The sequence below is a fragment of the Schistocerca nitens genome, chromosome 3 (assembly GCF_023898315.1).
Source record: "Schistocerca nitens isolate TAMUIC-IGC-003100 chromosome 3, iqSchNite1.1, whole genome shotgun sequence".
NCBI classification, from domain to species: domain Eukaryota; kingdom Metazoa; phylum Arthropoda; class Insecta; order Orthoptera; family Acrididae; genus Schistocerca; species Schistocerca nitens.
The window spans coordinates 892,396,202-892,419,010 of NC_064616.1; the positions used below are offsets into that span (position 1 = coordinate 892,396,202).

Below are 22,809 nucleotides of genomic sequence, written 5' to 3' on the forward strand. Positions count from 1 at the left end.
TGAGTTTGCTAAACATCTCCGTAATGCTATAGTGCTTACTAAATAACCCTGTGACAAAACGTGCCGCTCTTCTTTGGATTTTCTCTATCTACTCTGTCAATCTGGCCTGGTACAGATCCCACACTGATGAGCAATACTCAAGTATAGGTCGAACAAGTGTTTTGTAAGCCACCTCATTTATATATATATATTGTGAAAAGCAATGGTCCCATAACACTCCCCTGTGGCACACCAGAGTTTACTTTAATGTCTGTAGACCTCTCTCCATAGAGAACAACATACTGTGTTCTGTTTGCTAAAAACTCTTCAATCCAGCCACACTGCTGGTCTGATATTCCGTAGGCTCTTACTTTGTTTATCAGGCGACAGTGCGGAACTGTATCGAACACCTTCTGGAAGTCAAGGAAAATGGCATCTACCTGGGAGCCTGTATCTAATATTTACTGGGTCTCATGAACAAATAAAGCGAGTTGGGTCTCACACGATCGCTGTTTCCGGAATCCATGTTGATTCCTACAGAGTAGATTCTGGGTTTCCAGAAATGACATGATACGCGAGCAAAAAACATGTTCTAAAATTCTACAACAGATCGATGTCAGAGATATAGGCCTATAGCTTTGTGCATCTGCCCAACGACCCTTCTTGAAAACTGGAACTACCTGTGATCTTTTCCAATCATTTGGAACCTTCCGTTTCTCTAGAGACTTGCAATACATGGCTGTTAGAAGGGGGGCAAGTTCTTTCACGTACTCTGTGTAGAATCAAATTGGTATCCCATGGTGAATTGGTATCCTGGTGGTGTCAGTTTTTGCCAGCAAAACATGCTCAAGATCAAAGTTGAGACTTACAAAAGTTCTATCTAAGTTTTGTGCTCGCTTCGTGTCTTGTTTATTCTCGTCTCAAGCCCTGTCTTTTGCTAAAATTTGAGCCTTATAATTAGGCTTAAGTTCATCTTCATAGACCACAGAGGTAGTGTAGGCTGTGCGTAGATGGCACTTGTCTTTTTTGGGGTGATTCAAACTAAGGTTGTACTTGTATGAAAATATTTTCCCATAAAAATGGGGTTTGGCTGCTTTAAGCCCATTTTCTGTATGTGCCGAATTGTACCATACATGAGTGTGATATTAAGTGGTGAACTTAAGAATTTTCTTTTTGTCCCAGAATGACAATAGTGGGATTCAGCTACTGTAAAGCTTTCACTGCGATTCCTCACACTATCCAAGAGTTCTAGAGAAGTGACTTTTGACATAATGGCCTCTTTTGTCTTCTTCATATGTGTTTTTGGATGTTCTTTCCTTCATCATTGTATATGTAGCACATTTACAGATTCCAAGTGTATTCAAAAACATGGTCTTACTGAATTGAATTCATTGTGTTCTTCATTGTAAGTAGAAGGTAACAGTGAAGTAACTTTTTGAATTCGCTTGTGTTTATGTCTTTTTAAAGATTATTTCTGTATTGCTGTGGGAAAGGCTCTCTTTCTCTCATATGTCTCTGTATTTCAAAAATGCTCAGCCTTTCTGCATGTGTGAACTTTTTCTAACACTTCATTCTTCAGTCATTTTGACATGGCTCTTTCATGTGTATTACAGGAACATGCGCTTTCCTGGATGAAGTATATGATTCTCTGTTCTGCCGTCTGATTTTGGAAACATTTCTAGACCACTGTTCCTGATGTTTTAATTTTTTTCTATTCCAGCTTGTTCTTTAAGGTTTACCTTTTATGCTTTCTAAATTCTGTTCTTTAAAAGGCTGCAGACCAATAATGTTGTCTTCAATTGCTCTTTTCAATGGCTCGTGTTCTACTTTGTTAGCATCAGTTGGCTTTAAATGCTTCAAACTAACACTCGCTCATCTTTGTGGTTCATCATCTGATTCATCATCAGATGACAGTTGTTATTCTGAAATAGGAGGGGAAATGTGGTGAATCTGAATTAAGACTGTTGTCACTGGCAAGCAAAGTAGAAGGAAAAGTGGCTGATTGGGTGGTTTCCCCCTCAGGACATGCAAAGAACCATTGCTACCTACAGAAGAACAGAAATATGTCTTAATATATTGTCTATTTTATATTTAAAACATTCCTTACTATTCAGTTTAACAAACATCACAATAAATTAAAAGCATAATTTTTATTGTTTCCACTTAGTATCTACAGAATATCAAACACAGAGAGAGAGAGAGAGTAGAAATATGATTTCAATATCAAGGTACTTCAGAAGAAATTACATGCAGTATGAGACTCTAAATTCCTTTTAGAAGAGCTTCCAACATTGTCTGCCCTCTGGAACTCATAACTAAAAATTAACACTATAAGAGAGCTCCAAAATCAAACAAAGGTGACTGATTTCTTCACTCTTTAAAACGCAAACTTAAAAAACATTTAAAGAATGGGGGAAAACAGTGCTCAGTAAACATTGTAACCTTTCATTGACATATAGGCTACATAAATATCTCAGTGTTGTACACTGGTTAAGTATTACAACTAGATAGCTCATGATCTAGCATTATAGTTCTTTCATCATTGGCATTTTGTTTTAAGGCAAAATTGGCCAACCCAAGATGTCTATTTGTAGCACAGAAATACTCACTGGTTTAACACTTACCTATTTGTTGAAATGCATTGTGTCCCAACAGTAAATCCTATCACTGGTTTAACACTTACCTATTTGTTGAAATGCATTGTGTCCCAACAGTAAATCCTATGGTATATCCATTTGTAGCATTGAATAGAGCACATCAAGTAGTCAAGTGTCCTGTAGGTAACTCAGAAGTGCAAAAAACCGAGTGACCTAGTTGTACTAAGGTGGTAATAACTGGCCACAGAGCCCTTGCTGTAGTATATAAATTAATGTAGGGAATGCACAGACAAGAAAAAGTGATTTGTTTATATGTAAAAGAAAAATATAATCTTGATAAACTTAAGAGTGCATTAGCGGATGAAAAATGAGAAACAGTCTACAGTGCAACTGAATGTTAAATGGAAGTAGTTCTGTAAGCTGTTAAATAAAACTAAATGAAGGATTTGTTGTTGTAAAAGAACTAAAGAAAGCTATAAATTATAAAGGTGAGAAGTTCCCTCCTGAAATCACTGAGCAGAGAAAGAACATGAAAGATACTTCATGTGTAATGAATTACAGTTTTTTGACCAAATAAAAACTACTGGGGGAAATGAAGGGACCCTTTGACTAATCTTAAAACTCAGAAATGTGCATCTCAATCAATCATCTCCAGTTATGTTCATCCATGGCATTACTGAGAGCAGTCATCTCAAAACTTTTGTGTGTCTTTGCCTTTACAAATGTCTGCTTGTGTCTGTGTATGTGTAGTTGGATATGGGTGTGTGTGCGAGTGTATACCCGTCCTTTTTTCCCCCTAAGGTAAGTCTTTCCGCTCCCGGGATTGGAATGACTCCTTACCCTCTCCCTTAAAACCCACATCCTTTCGTCTTTCCCTCTCCTTTCTCTTTCCTGACGAAGCAACCGTTGGTTGCGAAAGCTAGAATTTTGTGTGTATGTTTGTGTTTGTTTGTGTGTCTATCGACCTGCCAGCGCTTTTGTTTGGTAAGTCACATCATCTTTGTTTTTAGATATATTTTTCCCCGCGTGGAATGTTTCCCTATAGAATTATCTGACCTGTTGAAATATTTATATGAGATGCTATTGCTGTATTAAAAAGTAATAAAAACTGACAAAAAAACTATAGACCAATATCATTAATTACATAAACTGGAAAATTTGTACAGGTGCTTACCCTGATATTGGCAAAGCTTTCGATTCTGTGAACATATCACTTTACTGCATAAACTACAAGAATAGGGGGCGAGAGAGTAGCCTTAAAACTACTTAGTCCCATTTCACAGACAAAAAGTAATGTGTTAACTCATAAAATGAATGAATAGGTGTTAACAACTAAATCAGTCTACCGTTTACATCAGTGTGGGATACATCAAGGAAGTATATTAAGTCCCTTTTTATTTCTTGGATATTAGTGATTTAATGGATCCCCAAAATTCCAACATCATAAGCTATGCGGCTGAAACATACTTTATCAGCTGGGGCAATGACACACAAAATGCTGCCGACAGTAGTGAAATCAGTTACAGTATTCCGTCTACTTACCTCACTCCAAATAAACTACATGTAAATAAGGAGAAGACAGTGACAATGCAAGCCATGCTTAACTATAATCTAAATATAAATATTACTCAATTTACACTTCCTTGACACTCAACTATACAAATAAACATTTTTTGTAACAATTGTGGACAAACACCTGTCATGAAAGGAGCATATAGATCATGTTTGTAAGAAAGTTAGTGCAAATATGTGCTTACTAAAATGGGTGTGAGCTATCCTAAACCTTGAAACCTTAAGGCAAGTACACTCTCTGACAAAAAGAAGTTAACGGTACAGAAGGGGAGTAAAACATGAAATCAATGAAATTAAACTTCAAGGGTTGAGAGTGTATGTGATAGTATTAGAGTGATTACATAATCGAGTCAATTTTTACAAAGAACTTGGCAGTATGAGTGCACTTATCAGTATGCTGATGCACCTCCTCTGATCTGGATGCATGCACTTGCAGTTGGGAAGGGTATTATAAAATTGTTGTATCCTCTCCTGAGGCAAGCTGGCCCACAGTTGTTGTAACTGGTCTTTGATATCCTGGATACTGACACTGGGACAGAGTTGACATCCAAGCTGTCCCAAAACGTGTTCTGTCGGGGACAGATCTAGTGATGTTGCTGGCAATACCTCTAAATCACATAGACCATTCACAGAGACATGTGCCTATGTGGGCAAGCATTTTCCTATTTAAAAAATGGCATTACGATACCGTCTTATGAGAGGTAACACATGCTGACACAGGATATTCGTGACATCCTGTTGTATCGTTTGAGCTTCCTCAATCACTATCAGCCAGTACCTGAAGTCATATGTGATGGCTGTAAACACCATGATTCTAGGAGTAACACCACTGTGCATCTTCCAAAATTTTGGAAGAAGGGGATCTCTCCCCAGGTCTTTGCTACACTTACAGATGATCATCATCTTGAGTAGTGCAGAACTATGCTCATATCACTGAACACAAGACGACTCCCTTCATCAGCTGTTCATGCTTCCTCATCATGGCACCTCTTCAAACGCAGCCATTTGTTGTGTGGTGTTAATGGCAGCCTATGCGTGGGACAGTAATTACCTAGCCTGGCTGCTGCTGGTCTGTGACTTCTTCAGTATTGTCAAATCAATGTCCTTTCATGCCCCTTTTCAAGTGTGTTGTTGCGGTGGAAGAACCAGTCTCCTGCCTGCCACAAATCAGATCTTCTTTGATGAACAGTGTTGGGCAATCTTCTTAAAACTTCAAAATAAAAGGTTTGATTGGTGGTCTGACCTGGAGGAAAAAACTCTGAATGTTTCAGGCAGTTGATGGACATCCAGAACGAGGTTTGCCATCAATCGATGATCGCTATTTTTAAATGGAGCAAACCACTTGTACACTTGATTTTTCCCCATAGCTTCATCTTGGTAAGCTGTTTCCAACATTAAAACAGTTTCAGCAGCATTTTTATCAAGTAGAAAACAAAATTTCACAGCTGCACATTGTTCCCTTAAACTTGCCATCATAAAAAATGAAACAAGAACAAAACAGTGTCAGCAAAAACAATCGCTACAGATGAACAGAACAAGTCATGTCAACAACGCAGCTGGCACTGAACTGGGAACGAATTTTGCTATACACGCCTAGTGGCAGAAATGTGTACTACACAAGCTCCGCCCACAGCTATGTTATTCCTGTTTTTTTGGGTATCACCTCGTACATACCAACTGATGGTGTATACATGTGTACATGTACAAGCTACATTGACATCTGACTATGCCTTCTGGATACTCCACTTTCTTGTCAGGCAGTGTATATTACAGTGATAAATCCACATTTACAGTATGATATTGAGATGTGGTGTGGGACACCACCACTCTATACGGACAGGTTGTTTAGACTGCAAAAAAGGCAATAAGGATGGTAGTTATGGTAAACAAGAGAAAGCCTTGCAGAGATATTTTCAGAAAGTATAATATGCTTACCATCTACTCTATGTACATCCCACAAGCAATAATGTTTCTGAAACTAAGTCTAGAACATAACTGTAATAAAAAGGCTGCAGACTGCAGTCCACATACAATAGGGGCATTCACTTTTTTTAAACAATAGACTACCATCTGATTTTAAGAGAGCTAATTTAAATGCCTTAAAGAATAAAATAAAGCATTCAATAATAAAGAAATACTTGTTTTCAGTAGAAGATTTCGGATTGTAATGTTCTCTTGTAAAACTATTAGTGTATGTAGCCATAAGCTTGCTTTTATAACAGACACCTGATTATATTCAATCTTCTCATTTTGTATCAGTGTATACTTTTATGCTGTACTGGTAAGAGAAGTACAGATAGCAGAGCCTTGCATCTCATCATAGATTTAAACTAAAGCTATGATAATGTCCAAGAACTGATTAAAAAACTAAAAATTCTGTTACAGTAATAATTGAAGAGTTCACACGTTGCCCTTTTGACAGCCAAACATGTTTCATTTAGCATCTCTCTGTCTATGGTCCTTTGCTTCATTTACAAGTATTGTGCAGTAGTTGCTGTTTCTATAGATTTTTCTTTAGAGAGACTGCTGCCACTACTCATGATGATGATAGGTAACATTCCCAAGGCATTCACCAAACCCAAACCCTTCTACTGGATTGCCGCAGGATGTAGCATGATTCATCACTCGTTTCCAGTCATCCACTGTTCAGTGGAATTATACCCTATCGTTTCTAAGTTCTTATGCACAGCCATTGTGCTGGTTGGAGTGCTGCTAGCACTAGGGAACTCATATGTGATTCCTTCCACTGATTGCAATTGATTCTTTTAAAACCAGCCTCTGTGATGCTAGATAGTCCCTGTCCATCAGTCCATGAGGTCTGCCTGGTCTTGGTTTACCTGTGGCTGTTCCTTCCCATTTCCACTTCACTATCACATTGCCAACAGTTGACTTGGGCTGCTTTAGAACGGTTGGAATGTCCCTGATGGACTTGTTATTGAGCAGATATCTGTTATAGCCACAAATAACACAATAAATATATCACCATTCTGTGGTTTATTGACACAACGTCGGTACAGATAATTCTGTTACCAAGCACCAAGTTGTAGATGAACACTTCATGGAAAATTATATAAATTGATAGTGATTATACCAATATGTCCAGGAAGCACAAGTGAAGTGCAGAATTCCGGTGGAATTCACAAGTTCGTTGACATAATAAGCCTAGTGAACGGTGAAGTCCAAGTTCCAGTATAGCATTCGGGTTCTAAGTCCAGACAGCAGCCAGATCAACATCGAATAGCAGGTCCACCACAGCATAGCACTTTCGAGCTGCGGAGTAGGACATAGCACGGTGGGAACTGGCTTGTAGACGTCAGTAGCAGTGTTAAATAAGGCTCCATAGTTAATGGAGTCAGTGGCTGGGTTCTCTGCGATGTTATCAGTAGCCCATGGAGAAGTGCAGCCAACAATGCGTTTCTCAGCTGCACATGATGGAGAGCGCCACTTCTCAGTGCGGGGATTTAATAGTGGTCGATACCGCACCCCTTCCCCCTTGGGGAAACGGGGAAGCATCTGCTGTGAATAAGCGCCATATGCATGGGGTTCTCCTCCAAGTCCTCAGCGGTGTTGGTGGCTCAGGGCACAGGAGCACATGGACAAAAACGCCCTGGTGTGTGTGTGGGGGGGGGGGGGGTCGAAGATGGGTGGAGTGGACCTGGCAGCAGAGCAGGTGGAGCCAGTGGCATGTCTTCATCTCCATCTAGAATTACCCGTGGTTGCTGACCAGGGGACATCTTGTAGTCTGGGAAGGGTAGCCTCTGGTGCTGGGCGATGTCGGGGGTAAATCGCTCTTATTGGGGTGTGGTTTTGGTCAGGTGGCTGTGGGCAGAAACCATGTATATGTCTAGTGTTGCACTAGCTGGGTGGCCTGGGGTAGGATGGGAACTAGTTGACTGGCAATGATGGTGCAGAGAGGGGAACGGAAGAAACTGTTGGGAAACTAGTCTGGGATGAAGTTGATTGGCATGTAGCAGGCCCTCCCGGTCCGGAAGCGGCACCCCGAAAACCTTCCGGCCCTGGTGCTGGTTGATTGTTCCCAGAATCCAGGCTGGTTGCTGGCCAAATCCTTTCGTCCACACCAAGGTCTAACGGCGGAACTTTTGCAGGACTTTTGTCTCCGATGCGTGTGGACCTGGAAAAAAAAAAAAAAAAAAAAAAAAAGGTTAGCAATGCGTCAGTGGAGTGATCCTGGAGATATTTCTTCATCTGGGTTTTGAAAGTGCTATGTTGGGCACAGAAACCATGAGACTCCTCACTACAGAATTGGGGACCATTGTCAATTAGAAGCACTTCTGGCGAACCTTCAATCTCAAAAATTTTTTCTTAGGCTGTGATGGTGTTGGTGGTCGATGTAGCATTGCATGTACTATGTATGGAAATTGGGAGTAAGCATCAACCAATATCAAGAACATTGCGTTAAACACTGGCCCAGCAAAATCAATTTGTGCCCGCTCCCAAGGACGAGCACATGGTGACCAAGAAGTAAATGAATGTCATGGGGCTGCTTGCTTGCTGGCTCTAGCAGGATGGATGTGTTTAGGTGAGTCATTCAATCTCCTGGTTCATGCCTGGCCAATAAGTGAATCTGCGACCCAGAAATTTAGTTTGGGATACCCCTCAGTGACCTTAGTGCAACAGTTGCAGGACATGCTGATGTAAAGAATAAGGAATGACTACTCGTGGGTGTCCCTCATCAGAAACGAGTAGAATTACTACATTGATCAACATGAGCTGAAGGCAGGTATTAAAGAACTGACAGAATACCGTGAAAGCCATGGGAGGTTGCATTCGGGCCATCCATGAAGTATGTGACTTCGGACTTGGAGTATTTTGTCATTACCATTGCAACTGCAACCCTGGAGCTGGTAATGGGAAAAGAATCTATGACAGCTTCTGCTTCTTCATCAATGTAAAAGTGCAGAATTTCTTCTTTGTCGAACTCTGGGTTAGGTCCCCATGGGAGGTGGGAGATGACACCAGCATTGACATGCTCAGTCATGTTGCAGAAGTGAATCTCATACTGGTAGTGCATCAAAAATAAAGCACGGTGTCTGGAATCTTTGTTGTTGGACTGAATAAGGAGATCAGTGGTTTATGGTCCATGGCAAGGTGAAACTTTATGCCATAAACAAAAATGTGAAATTTTTTAATGCGAAGATGATGGCCAGCGCGTTGGGTGTCAGTCACTGTTTTCTATGCATAGGCCACAGGGTGCTCAAAGCCATCTGCCTTACAATGGTACTGGGCACTATGCACTGTAAAAATTTGCTGAAAATATTTATATGGTTGATGTTGGTGCTGTTCTCTGATTTTTGCTAAAAAAGTTAGTTTAGATTGAATAGTTGGATCGAGCCCCCACAAGCTATGGTACGAAAATCTATATATTTGTTAAACTCAACACTCAGCTTAATTGAGCGGCCCCTGAGATGTGGCTATTCTCAATGTTTGGCTACATTTTTCCTCATACAGTGCCAGCACACATCTGTTGTAAACTCAGTTTTCAAGCTGAAATAAAATAAAATTAAAAAAATGCAGACAGTTATTGCAGTGAAATTTTAAATATTGAGGAACTCACATTGATTTATAATTTGAACAAGTAGTTTATTTCTATTTTGCCATGAATAGTCTTCAGTATATTGATCAAACAGTTAAAAATGCAGTCTGAGGGGCTTTTACGTAAGCGCAGCCATTAATAACTGATGCTACAACACTTCACTATAAAATTCATATGTCACGATTACAGCACTTGACAGTCTGTTCACAGTTCACAAAATACTCCATTGTCTGCTGTCCTAAACCACTATATTGCACTCAACTTGATTGTTTTTGAACATTGCTACATACATACTTGTTTCCGATTTGCTAACCCCAGATGGGCAGCACATCCTGCTCTTAGCATTGCTCAAACTCAACTGCCCCAAAGATGGCTGTCCTCAAAACAACTGCCTAACTCAAAACGATGTTTGACAAAAAAAATTATGAATATTATAAAACTAAACACAAAAATGCATATGATAAATTGAAAAATATGGAAATTTTCTGGGCCATAACAATTTAAAGTCCAATTTTTTGTATCTGCCACCGTTTTTTCACAAATAATGTTCTTGTTGCGTGATTTTGCTTTTCCTGGATTTTTGATACTAAACATAAATAAACAAGTAAAAATACATTCTTAATTGCTCACCTATCTCTTTAAACTTTAGAATGCTGCTGCCAGCTTCGTCTCTTTAAATCGGCTATGATTGCTCAATGCAGCTCTACAAGCTGCACCCGTAAACAGTTTGTTCATATTAATCGGCTAAAGCATTGCTGAGATATTAGCTTTTGACCTTTCATAAATTTACAAGTTTTAAGACAACAGTAACTTTTAAACTATTATATATTTTTGTGGTGTGTGTAGATAATTTAGCTTTACATGTTTTCCTGTTCATGAGTGCCAACTCACACCTCTGTGTCACTCTTAGTTCTGTTTTTTATCAATTTTTTTCTGGCATGTAAATTCCTCCAAGTGCACAAACGTGGCCATACACTCCCCCACCAAGCTTCCACTCGGGATTTTCCAAGGCCGCGTGATCGCCAGCCGCTCACCACGACCCCCTGTGGCGGAGAACTGCCGCTCTTATCTCCCCACACAGCTTGTATGCTCACAGCCTCCCTGTGTGCCAGGACTGCTCCAACGCCTGTATGAGATGCAGCCACTGCATTAACTGCCTGCTTTGTTGGATCAATACGTGCAGGGCACAGGGCCATTAACAATTGGGATTTCAACCTGTAGAAGGTGCACTCGCAAGCTGGTGTCCACTTTTTTGCATAACTGAGACAAGGGGGCAGTTTCTGTTGCTGCTGCGGGTAAGGACTTTCAATAATACAATATATTTCCCAGAAAGGAACGAAGTTGCATAAGCATTGTTGGTCTGGGAAGTTTGATTATGGCTTCGACATGTTTATCCAGAGAACAAATGCCCAAGCTGGAAATGATGTGGCCGACTTACTGAATGTCAGGCTGAAAAAAACAACATTTTTCTTTTCTGCATTTTAGGCCAGCCTCCTTTAACATGCTGAATAAAGATTTCAGACTGCGAAGGTATTGCCCATTGTTCTCCCTGTTACAATGATGTTATGTAAATAGTTAATGCATCCATCCACTTTTCGTACTAATAGTTGCAAAAACTATTGGAAAATAGCAGGTGCACTTGCTGTACCAAACATTAGGCATTTCAAATAATAAAGCCTGTGCAGCATTTTAAGTGTAAGCAGTTGTTGAGATTCTGCATCAAGGGGATGTTGGAGATATGCATCTGCTAGGTCTATTTTAGAGAAGAAGTTTCCACTTTTTAATTTCAACAGTAATTCTTCTGGCTTCAGAATAGGATATGTCTCAGTCTCTGATTGGGCGTTGAAACTTACTTTGAAATTGTCACACCGGCAGATCGTCTCTGATGGTTTTCACACTTTGACTAATGAGGTAGCCCATTGACTAGAAAGAATAGGTTCCAGAACTCCAATTGCAGTTAGGCGATCCAATTCTTCCTTTACTTGGTCTCTGAGAGCTAAAGGAATGGTGTGTGCTCAGAAGTATCGAGGCTGTCTATTGTGCTTCAGTGTTATATGAATGTCAAAATCCTTTGCGCTATCTAATTCTGGGGTGAACATGTCCTGAGAATCCCGGCAAACTGTCTCTAGCTCTGCGTACAGTTCGAAAAGCTTATTGGAGGTCTCTTGATGGTCGACAGTGACCACCAGTTAACATCCATCTGTTGTGCAGGAGGCTGTCTTGCCTAACAGGACTTAGGACATACAGAAGCTAAATGACAGTTGATAGAACAGTTTTGGCAGTAGGCCCATCTGTCAGGACAGCCTTCATGTTGATGTTTCTTAAAACAATCCAGACATGATGGCAGTTGTTTCGGTACCAAAGACCAGTTTGATCAGCTTGAGTGGGGTGGAGGACGTTTTTGGTTAATAGTACAGCATCCCACCTGTACTGTTGCTACGTCCAAATCCACACTAGTGTGGCCTTTGGCTGCTGTCGTGGATATTAAGAGCTGCTATGTTGATCCTCGACTCCAGTTTCTCTTGCCTGTTGCTTTGGTCACTTCAAAGCTTTGTGCTAAGTCCTAATGATGGTTCTTCGAGTTGAAGTGCCTCCTGCTGGAAATCCCTGATGGAGTATCCCAGATCATCATGTCCCTGATCATTTCTTCTACAACTTTTTCTTCTGAATGCGAAAATATTTTGTTGAGCCCAACCTATATAGGTAGGAATGATCATCAAAATAAAATAAGAGAAATCATAGCTCGAACAGAAAGGTTTAGGTGTTCGTTTTTCCCGCGCGCTGTTCGGGAGTGGAATGGTAGAGAGATAGTATGATTGTGTTTCGATGAACCCTCTGCCAAGCACTTAAATGTGAATTGCAGAGTAATCATGTAGATGTAGACATGATTCCTTACTTTAGGGGTAACAAAATAACGTTTTCACCCTAAGCCTTCCAAGTCTGAGGCCCATTCTTGATGAGTCTGGTTTGGCTGTTTCTTGCATGGGTAAAATGCTACCCAGGAGGAAATTACGTGGATATGCCACTGGTAATATTTAGTCAGCAACAAACGAATATTTGAAAAGGTGAGCTCTGAAGGCTTAGATAAGGGGTCCAATTTGCTCAGTAGTCTGTAAATGTCATTTTTTGATGAAGACAAAAACAAAGATTTTATGAGGCTGGCATTAGTTACCTTGAATGTGTGTAAATGCCTCAGTAGTCTTGATTCATTGGCTTCTCAATCCTCTACAGCATCATCCAAGGAAGGAAAAACTGGCAATTACTGTGTTGCTTGTGTCTGTAGTAAGCCTTGAAGAAGTGGTTGGAGGGTGTTGAGTAGCAGCTTCTGGTTCTCATCCTGCTGATGAATAAGTTGTGACCTGCCCCGACTTCACAATGGGAGCACTAATTAACTATGGCCAGACGACTCCTCTCGTTTAGCGGTAATAAATTACCTATGCAAACCTTCCTCATGAATAAGTCTGTTTGTTGGTGAAAACTGTATCAAAATCCATGCAGTAGTTCTTGAGATTAGCCTTTGCATAGAGACAGAAAATGTGGCAGGGGACTTTAATTAATAACATGTTTGTATGCTCACCATTGATAGTGTTACCGAGTCAATTTCTCTATCTGTGTATTCAGGTTGAAGCAGGGATTAGACACAACATGCCTACTGTCATAGAGCATGGTGACAATTCCTGTATCTCACAGCGATAAGCATCAAAATTCCTCAGTAGGTCCAGGAATGACTGTTCCGCCCATTTTACAGCCCTGATTTTGTGTCAAGCATTTTTGTTCCCAAACATAAAGCATGGTATACAGTTACTGAAAGAATCAGCCTGGCTGTGCATTGTTGCATCCCAGGCAGTGAATCAAATCAAAAGGCAGGCTTGTACAGCACATGACTTTTGTAGCATGGGTATGACAGACCAATAAACAGTGCTTACGCTGTACTGGGCTTAGCATACCTTTTTATAGTTAAGAACGTTTTATTTTTTTGCCAAGAACTAAGAACTCAGTTTTTTTTGTGCTTTTGCTATTGTTTTAGCTAATGGCAAGTTAGGTGTTTTATGCTTACTGTAAAGCAGGGTTTGATCTGCAAACATCTCCATGAATTATTAAGGAAGGTGTTTTAAGTAGGTCAGCACTCGCATGTCTTTTGAAGAATTGGCTAAACATACACTGCTGGCCACCGTAAATGCAACACCGTGAAGGAAGCATCCGAATCAAGTGAAATTTACACCATGGGTTTGCAGCGATGAGATATGCAACTGATTAGAATTTCAGCGCAGACGCACATCACGCGCGCCTGTGGCGCCACCTCATAGCGCCATTTAAGGCTTGGCGATTTCGACGAGTGTACGTTCGGCACGTGTGTTTACCTTGTGGTTGTTTCACAAGACGATCAGTTATGCCTCGTAGACAACAGCGAACATCGTTTGATCAAGTATCCGAGTTCGACAGAGGAAGGATAGTGGCTTACCGAGATTGTGGATTATCATACAGAGAAATCGCTAGTCGTGTTGGACGAAACCAAACAACTGTAATGCGGATATGTGACCGTTGGATGCAGGAGGGTACGACGGACTGACGTGGTCGATCGCATTCACCTCGGTGCACCACTGTATGTGCTGATAGGCAAATTGTGCGCATGGCAGTGACGGATCGCTCAGTGACATCCCGAACCATAGCACAGCACATTGCGTCTGTAACGCATCATCCAGTGTCTGCACGTACCATTCGACGCCGTTTACAGCAGAGTGGTCTGTCCGCAATACGTCCATTGCTTCGTCTACCATTGACGCAGAACCACAGACGTCTCCGTCGCCAATGGTGTGATGACAGACGGATGTGGACGGCAGAATGGAATGACATTGTCTTTACTGATGAGGCATGCTTCTGTCTGCAGCAACACGATGGTCGGATTCGAGTGTGGAGACACCGTGGAGAGAGGATGCTGGACAGCTTCATTATGCACCGCCACACTGGTCTTGCACCGGGTATTATGGTATGGGGCGGTATTGGATATTACTCTCGCACGCCTCTAGTACGCATTGCCGGTACTTTAAATAGCCGGCGCTACATACCCGAGGTGTTGGAGCCAGTTGTCCTTCCTTACCTTCAGGGCTCGGCCACAGCCATATTTCAACAGGATAATGCGCGACCACACGTGGCACGCATTGTCCAAAGGTTCTTCGTCAATAACCAGATTGAATTGCTTCCCTGGCCGGCTCGCTCTCCGGATCTTTCGCCGATAGAAAACATGTGGTCCATGGTTGCTCAACGAGTGACCCAGATTACATCCCCAGCTGTCACACCAGATGATCTTTGGCAACGTGTGGAAGCTGCTTGGGCTGCTGTACCCCAGGAACACATCCAACGTCTCTTTGACTCAATGCCGAGACGTGTGGCAGCGGTGATCTCCAACAATGGCGGCTACTCTGGCTACTGATTCTGGCAGGAGCCACACGTCACAGACGTCTGTAAACGTAATCATTTGATACTTGGTCAACATGTTATCTACAAAATAAATTTTGTTGTGCTACCTCTTGTCGTTCTTGGTGTTACATTTACGGTGGCCAGCAGTGTATATATCAAATAAATTAACATTTTGGCTTCACAACTGGGGCAGAAAGAAAGTGATGGGGATAGTAACTGATTTTATCATATTCTTCTAAATACATACTCTGGAAGACACTGTACAGTGTGTGGTAGATCATTCCTTGTACCACCATTAGTCATTTCCTGTACTGTTCCACTCGCAAATATAGTGAGGGAAAATTTTATGTCTATATGCCTCCACAAAAGGGGCCTAATTTCTCTTATGTTATCTTCATGGTCCTTACACAAAATGTACGTTGGCAACAGTAGAATCATTGTGCAGTCAGATTCCTATGTTAGTTCTCCAAACTTTATGAATAATGTTCCTCAAAGCAAACATCGTCTTCCCTCTAGGGATTCCCATTTGAGTTCCTGAAGCACCTACATAATAGTTGTGTGTTGATCAAACCTACTGGTAACAGATCTACCAGTCCACTCTGAATTTTTTCGATGTCTTCCTCTAATTGGACTTTGTGCAAAACCCCCAACATTCGAGCAGTACTCGAGAATGTCTTGCACTAGTGTTCTATATGCGGTCTCCTTTATGGATGAACCACACCTGCCTAAAATTCTCCCGGTAAATTGAAGTTTACCATTCACCTTCAACAGACATCAACCATTTCCCTTCTCTATTACAATTCATACGTGCTCGTTCAATTTCATATCACTTTGCAGTGTTACGCCTAAATATGTAATCAACACGACTGCATCTAGCACCACACTACTAATGCTGTATTCAAACATTATGGCATTGTTTTTCTGTCTCATTTGTATTAACTTAATTTTGCTACATCTAGAGCAAGCTGCTAGTCATCACACCAACTAGAAATTTTGTGTAGGTTATCTTGTATCCTCTTACAGTCACTCATCTTCAACACCTTCCCATACACCACAATATCATCAGCAAACAACCGTAGGTTGCTGCTCACCCTGTTCATCAGATCATTTATGTATCTAGAGAATAATGGCAGTCCTGTGATACTTCCCTGGGGCACTCCTGATGATACCCATGTCTCTGATGAACTCTCACCGTTGAGGACACGTACTGACTTCTATTACGTAAGAAGTTTTTGAACCACTTACGTATCTGGGAGCCTATCCCTAATGCTCATACCTCTGATAACAGTCTGTTATGGGTACCATGTCAAATGCTTTTTGGAAATCTAGGAATATGGAATCTGCCTCTAAAACTGTGCTGATTTGTGAACAGAAGTTTAACCGTCACAAGTAAATTACTTATCTTCAAACTGAGGGTATGTTCAAGTATTCTGCTGCAAACCAGTGTAAAGGATATTGGTCTGTAACTTTGTGGATCTGCCCTGTTATCCTTCTTGTATACATGAGTCACCTGTGCTTTTTCCATTCGCTTGTGCTGGGTGAGAGATAAGTGATAAATCCAAGCTAATTAAGGGGCCAGTGCCATATAGTTCTCTTTGTGAAACTGAATTGGGATTCCATCAGGACCTGGTGACTTATTTGTTTCCAACACTTTCAGTTGCATCTGTATGCCAAGGTTGCCTATTACCATGTCCTCCATATACAGGAGTATGTGTGATGGTCAAATGAAGGTATGTTTGTATGATCCTCCTGTGTGAGTGATTTCTTCAATCCAAAATGTAAAACTTCAGCTTTTCTTTTGCTCTCCTCTGTTGCTGCACCAGACTGGTCAGTGAGTGACTGTATAGAAGCCTTTGACCTGCTAAGTGATTTTAGATAGGGTTCTCAGGAAGATCTTTTGCTAAGGTATGATGGTGGTAGATCTTTAATGCTTCCTGCATTGATCTTTTTACAGACACATGAGTCTCCACTAACTTTTGCCTGTCATCACTTGCACATTCTCTTTTGAACTGAGATTGCAACAGTCTTCACTTCATGATTTTCCAAATTTGATTATTAAACCACAATGGGTGTTTTTGGTCCTTAATCAACTTACTCGGTACATACTTCTCCACAGCACTATTTGCAATCCGTCAACATTGTCTAAGTGAATTTCTAGTAACTGTTTACCTGCTGTGTCTAGTGAAAATGCTCTTGATACAGAGAATTTTACGCCACCATTTGTCAAATGTGTGATATTTTTACCCAACATGTTTCAGATCTACATTATTCCATTGTCAGGTGCTTAAAACTTCTATGCTATTAGGCACCATCAAAAGTAAAGTACTAGCAGCAAACACACCCATTCGACGATTGTACCTTGAGAGTATAACATGCTAACAAGAGATGTTCTAGGAAGAGTTTTGTGTTTGACAGTGGTTTTTTGCTGCTGGGGTTTTACTTCTGGTGGCGCCAGATGGCATAGAAGCTTTAAGCACATGATAATGGGATAATGTAATCCTGAGACATGTTGTGGTAAAAATACCATACATTTGACAACTGAGAGTGTAACATTCTATGTGCCAATCCACAAAACAGTTGTATTTTGGCTTCACAACAGACAACAGAAATACTTTCCTAGCCTTCTTGACTGATTTATTAACTTTAGTAACCATCATCACTTTAATATCATGATCGGTAATACCTGCCTTTATACTGACACCGTCGATATGGTCAGGCCTGTTTTTAGCTGCAAGGTCTAAAGTATTTCCATTGTGTGTGCATTCTCAAACTAGCTGCGCAAGACATTTTTCGGGAAACATACTCAAAAGTACTTCACAAGATGGCCTGTCCTTACCCCTGTAATGAATTCGTAGATGACCCCCCCCCCCCCACTCCTCCTCATGCCACCCCTTCTAAACACACACACACACACACACACACACACACACACACACCTTCAGAAAAGTTATAAAATCCAGTGTTCCCTGTGTTGATTGCATTTATTGTAAATCTGTTGTAATTTACACCATTAAGAGAAGAAAGGTAATGATCAATAAATAAAATAATAGATATTGTGTTTTTTTGTATCTGATAAAACATGTCCATGTGCCTGCAGGGTCACACATTTTGGAAGAAATGTGTAATCATTGGAATATGGGGAAAAATACTGCTTTGTAAATATATCTGCTGTTGGTTGATATCAGAAGGTGTCTGCATTTCATTCGGTGAGTAAAGCTCAGGATTTATTAGTTGCTTTATAGAAGTAGGTAATATTTAATTTAAACATTGAGGAGCACCGTAATTTGCTGTTGAGCAATGTTTCAAGAAGGTTTTACTAGACAGCAATGATAAGAAACCAAATGCCCTTACATTTTATAGTAGTACCTAACATTATCTATTTTTGTGTTTACATCAGAATCCAACTGCCTTTTATGAGTAAGATTATAAGGATGCATTATATGTCTAATATTTATTACAGTTTGCTGTATCTAAAACAAGGTTTGTAATAGGCCTATATTCATCGATGAGATTTGATATTATTGCAGGTGGGGTAGAGAGAAGGTGGGACATAAAGTTATCAGAGCTATCGAATCAGTATTGGACAATCTGATTTGTGGTGGATTATAGGGGAGGAATGTTACAGAGCCAATGTATAGGTTTTTATTTAATTTTCTTCATTGTCTGTGACAGTGATGAGCGAGTTAAATATTGTGTGTAGGTGTGTCTCACAAATGAGAACAACTTACATAATAGCGTATAATGTATTGCAAATGATCTCAACTTGTCCAGATAAAGTTACATGCCAATCTCATAAGCTATGAAAATGAATATACACTCTTACATGCATGATAAACAGGATCCCTAATGGAATGTAACCAATTGAAAATTGAAACACTGGATTTAGTTCCAGCAGGAGTATCATTCAAACTCCTGCCTGAATATCTAGGTATAATTTTCCATGGTTTGTCTAAATCATGTGATGACCTAGATCTTTCTTTTGAATAGGCGCCACTGATTTTCCATACCCATCCTTGTCCTACTCAATTTCTAATGACCCCCATATCAGTAGAATGTGAAACACTCTTAACATTTTTCCCTTCCCTCTTTACTTCTAGTGTCACTGCAGATATGTACATGCAAGAATTGCAAAACACTTTCCTTGCCAAAGAAACTGTATTGTGTAAATGTTTTTGGATTGAGAAAAGCAAAATTGTCAGTACTGTCTTAATATAATAGTCATATCACAACATAGTTTTGTAAACAGAGTCTGTTATATGAAAACTGAGAAATCCCTGCATGGAAATTGATATTAGATTAATATGTTGCAGTTGCTTTTCAAACTTTTGTTATAATTTTAAATTTGATGAGCTGTAATTTTGGTTTCAATAACATCAAGTCACTTCTAGGAATTCTTATTTATGCTGACCATATTATTGCACTGAAGATGGACAGGAGTTTAAAATTTCATAGCACAAGCATAGTGTCATGTCATTAATACACACACCCATTAATTATGCTAAAAATGGTCTGTGATGCCATGATAATGTAATATAATTTGCTAAAAAGAATGTTATGATTCGCGCATTCAAATGCTTTTGACAGTCATGGAAAATACTACTTCTTCCTGAAACGTTTCTGCTTATGCATAAACATTTCTGCTTATGCTCGTCTCTCACAAAGCCTCTTCCAAGCTTCTCTTTTCTCCTACAGTCTGCCGTTCATCATTTCCTCCCATTGCCATCCTCTTGAGTTCACATCACCCTTCACCTGGTCTCTCTCTCTCTTGTTTGTGGTCTTGCAGTTGGTCTTCTTCCAGGTTCTGTCCATTCCAGAGCTCTTGTTGGTACTCTTTCTTTTCCCATTCTTTTATCATGGCTGAATCCTTGCATCCTATTTCTGTGCATATTTTCTTTTAAAGGACCGATCTGAGGCATATTTCATATTGTTTTATTTCTTATCTTGTCCCTTATTATCATACCCAGGCTCCCTTATAGAAAGCACATCTCTGTTGCTTGTACTCTACTCGTATATTTCTGTCTCCAGGTCCAACATTCTGATTCATATGTCAAAATTGGTCAATAACATGATTTCTGTGTTATGGTCTTTTCTGTGGTAGGTATTTTCCAATTTCAGTTATGTTTGAAACAATAAAATTTTGAGCAATTTTCTATCCTCTCCGAAATTTCTTCTTTGCTGTCCCCTTTCCTGGATATTAGAAGGATATACTTCTTTAATAATTTTGTCATTAAAACTTACAGCCTCCGTTTATTTATTTTCCATGTTGATTTTCACTATCTCACTTTTTGTGAAGCATATTTCCTTGACTGATTCTTCGATCATGCTGTGCCACGTATTTAGTTGTTCCTCTGGTTTCTGCTCATTGTCTTCTGATATTATCACACCATCTTCATTCACTGAGATTCTCATATCGTCCACTGTTGACTGTCAGTGAACTTCCCTTATAGTGTTGTCCATGACTATATTGAAAGAAAAAATACTATTAGGTGCAGATGACCTCGTCACTATCAGAAATCCAACCTGTGACTTTAATAATGTAATATTCATGGGAAAATGGTTAAGAAGCCATTTATACATAATATTTACTAAAATTTTGTCTAAGATGAAGTTGGACTAAACTTTATTGGTATTTCTTTTGCCACATGTTTAATACACTCACTACAGCACTTCTCGAACACCCGACAAGTCATGCAGTTTCCGAAACGCTCGTGCCAAGCCTCCAGGCTATCACAATATGCCCTTGTTTAAACTCAAACAGATTGCATGCCTTCCCCATTCTACACATGGACAGCACACTCACTGATAGTACATGCACCATGCGTGTGTGTGACTTGTGAGTCATTCCTCACCAGGTGATGCTGCTATTGCCTGGATGGGCTTATGTGGATAATAAGCCTGTTGTAGTAATGTTCTGACTGATCATTATAGATGTTCAGCACAAAACATAGATATAAGTACCATGACTGTGTAAGAAAGGCAGAAATTACTCCCACTGCACTTCAACACTCTGCACACCTCAGTAATATCAGCCAAGGAAAAGTGTGCACACAGTTTTTTCCAGTTTAATGCCACAATTTTTCAGTCTCTTTCATTCATCTCTGTTCCACAATACGAAGTGTATGTAATCCATGCTATCCTGCATCTGTGCTGCATTGCAGAAATCTAACTGCCACACACACACACACAGTAAATACTATTGTCACCTTTGAAAACTACAGCTCTAGACAGAGCAAACATCTTAAGACTGACTATTCTCCTCCAGAAGACAGATTGAGTAGTGTGTACGCAATACATAACAAAATTCTCATACTGCATTAACTTTTATCTTAAGGAATTAGTTTTATTTGAAGAAACCAGAAAATATTTTAACTCTTCCAAGTATTCTTCACAATTCTCCATCATTATGGAAAATGGGAGGAAAAGAGAAGCATTTCTGGTAATGGAAAATAGAAGCAATCCTGTAATGTGGCTTCGTGCACAGCTGGTACACTTGCCACTGTACCTCGTCGACAAATGATACAATTATCTGCTTGTGGATTGTGTACAAGTATTTCATTTGTTCAGTCTGGAGACCTGTATGTTCAGCAGACCAAAATACCACTATGTCATCTCCAGATTTGTGTCAAGAATGGTTTTCATGAACACTACAAGAAAGGAAACCTAGTCCTGAGATTATTCATCCTCGTTGTTGTTGAACTCATCTTTAATTCCACCTAGAAGGATATGCACTTACCATCTTCTATTAATTGTAGCTGGCACTTAGTTATGAAGCACTTTGCCCTGATTACAGTGTATGCCACGATTAGTCACCTTCGCCGAGGCTCAAGTGAGCACTATACTCAATTAGCAAGGTGTCTCTAATTCAGTAACTCATTACTGTAAGAATGTTGAGTCTCACAAATGTAATACTTTTAGCAATGGTTAAGCATGTGTACACATGTCTCCATGAAACACAATTTACATAATGTGATGACTTCGTTTGTGAAGATGTTAAAGAGCCGGTTAAGGCCATATGTCATTTGCAAGTGTAATTCTCACCACTGGTTCCTGTCAAAATATTGGAAGTTCTGTAGGCACACAGTTTGTGTTGAGAATAAACTCGTCTTGCTTAGTAGGAAGTGTATTTATTGATGTCTGTAAGATAGGATTCAAGAATTATCACATTTCATTGCCTTTCTTAGCAAATTTTGTGTGAATAATGTGATGTGACTTCTGCCGCAAGATGAATGAAAGTGTGTTAGTGGGGAAACATCTGAATAACATTACACCTCTTAACACATTGCAAGTAACCCTTCACTAACTCTATCCATTCACTCTCCAATGAAAAATAAACAGATCTCACAAAAGTAACTAGTTTACGTACTGGATACATCTATCATGTTAAGCAGAATCCGAATGGGGTTAACTGTTGCAGTTAGGTTTACACATTTAAACATTGGAGCAGGGTGAAATGAACAACACCACAGGAGAAATCTGTCAGCACTACGATTGTTCAAGTGTAGACTGGTCACAAACGATTGTACGGCTTTTCAACTTTGGAGGGAAAACTATCATTTTATTGTAAATGAGATCAAGAACAATCACAGTAAAATTGCCTAAATGTTCGTAAATGATATTATTAATCTTGCAAACTTGTGGAGAACCTTAACCAGAGTGTTTTGCAACAATTGGCTCCATATTGCAATATTC

The 22,809-nt window shown here is 39.9% G+C and overlaps 1 protein-coding gene across 1 annotated transcript in view; it reads left to right on the forward strand.

Moving 5' to 3' along the window:
• The window catches only part of LOC126248949 (lysophospholipid acyltransferase 5), a 181,672-nt gene that overhangs the window by 109,937 nt on the left and 48,926 nt on the right, over window positions 1-22,809 (forward strand). The window contains exon 7 of the mRNA XM_049950479.1: window positions 18,218-18,326. Within this exon, the coding sequence (XP_049806436.1) occupies window positions 18,218-18,326 (109 nt within the window). The remainder of the gene's footprint in view (window positions 1-18,217; window positions 18,327-22,809) is intronic.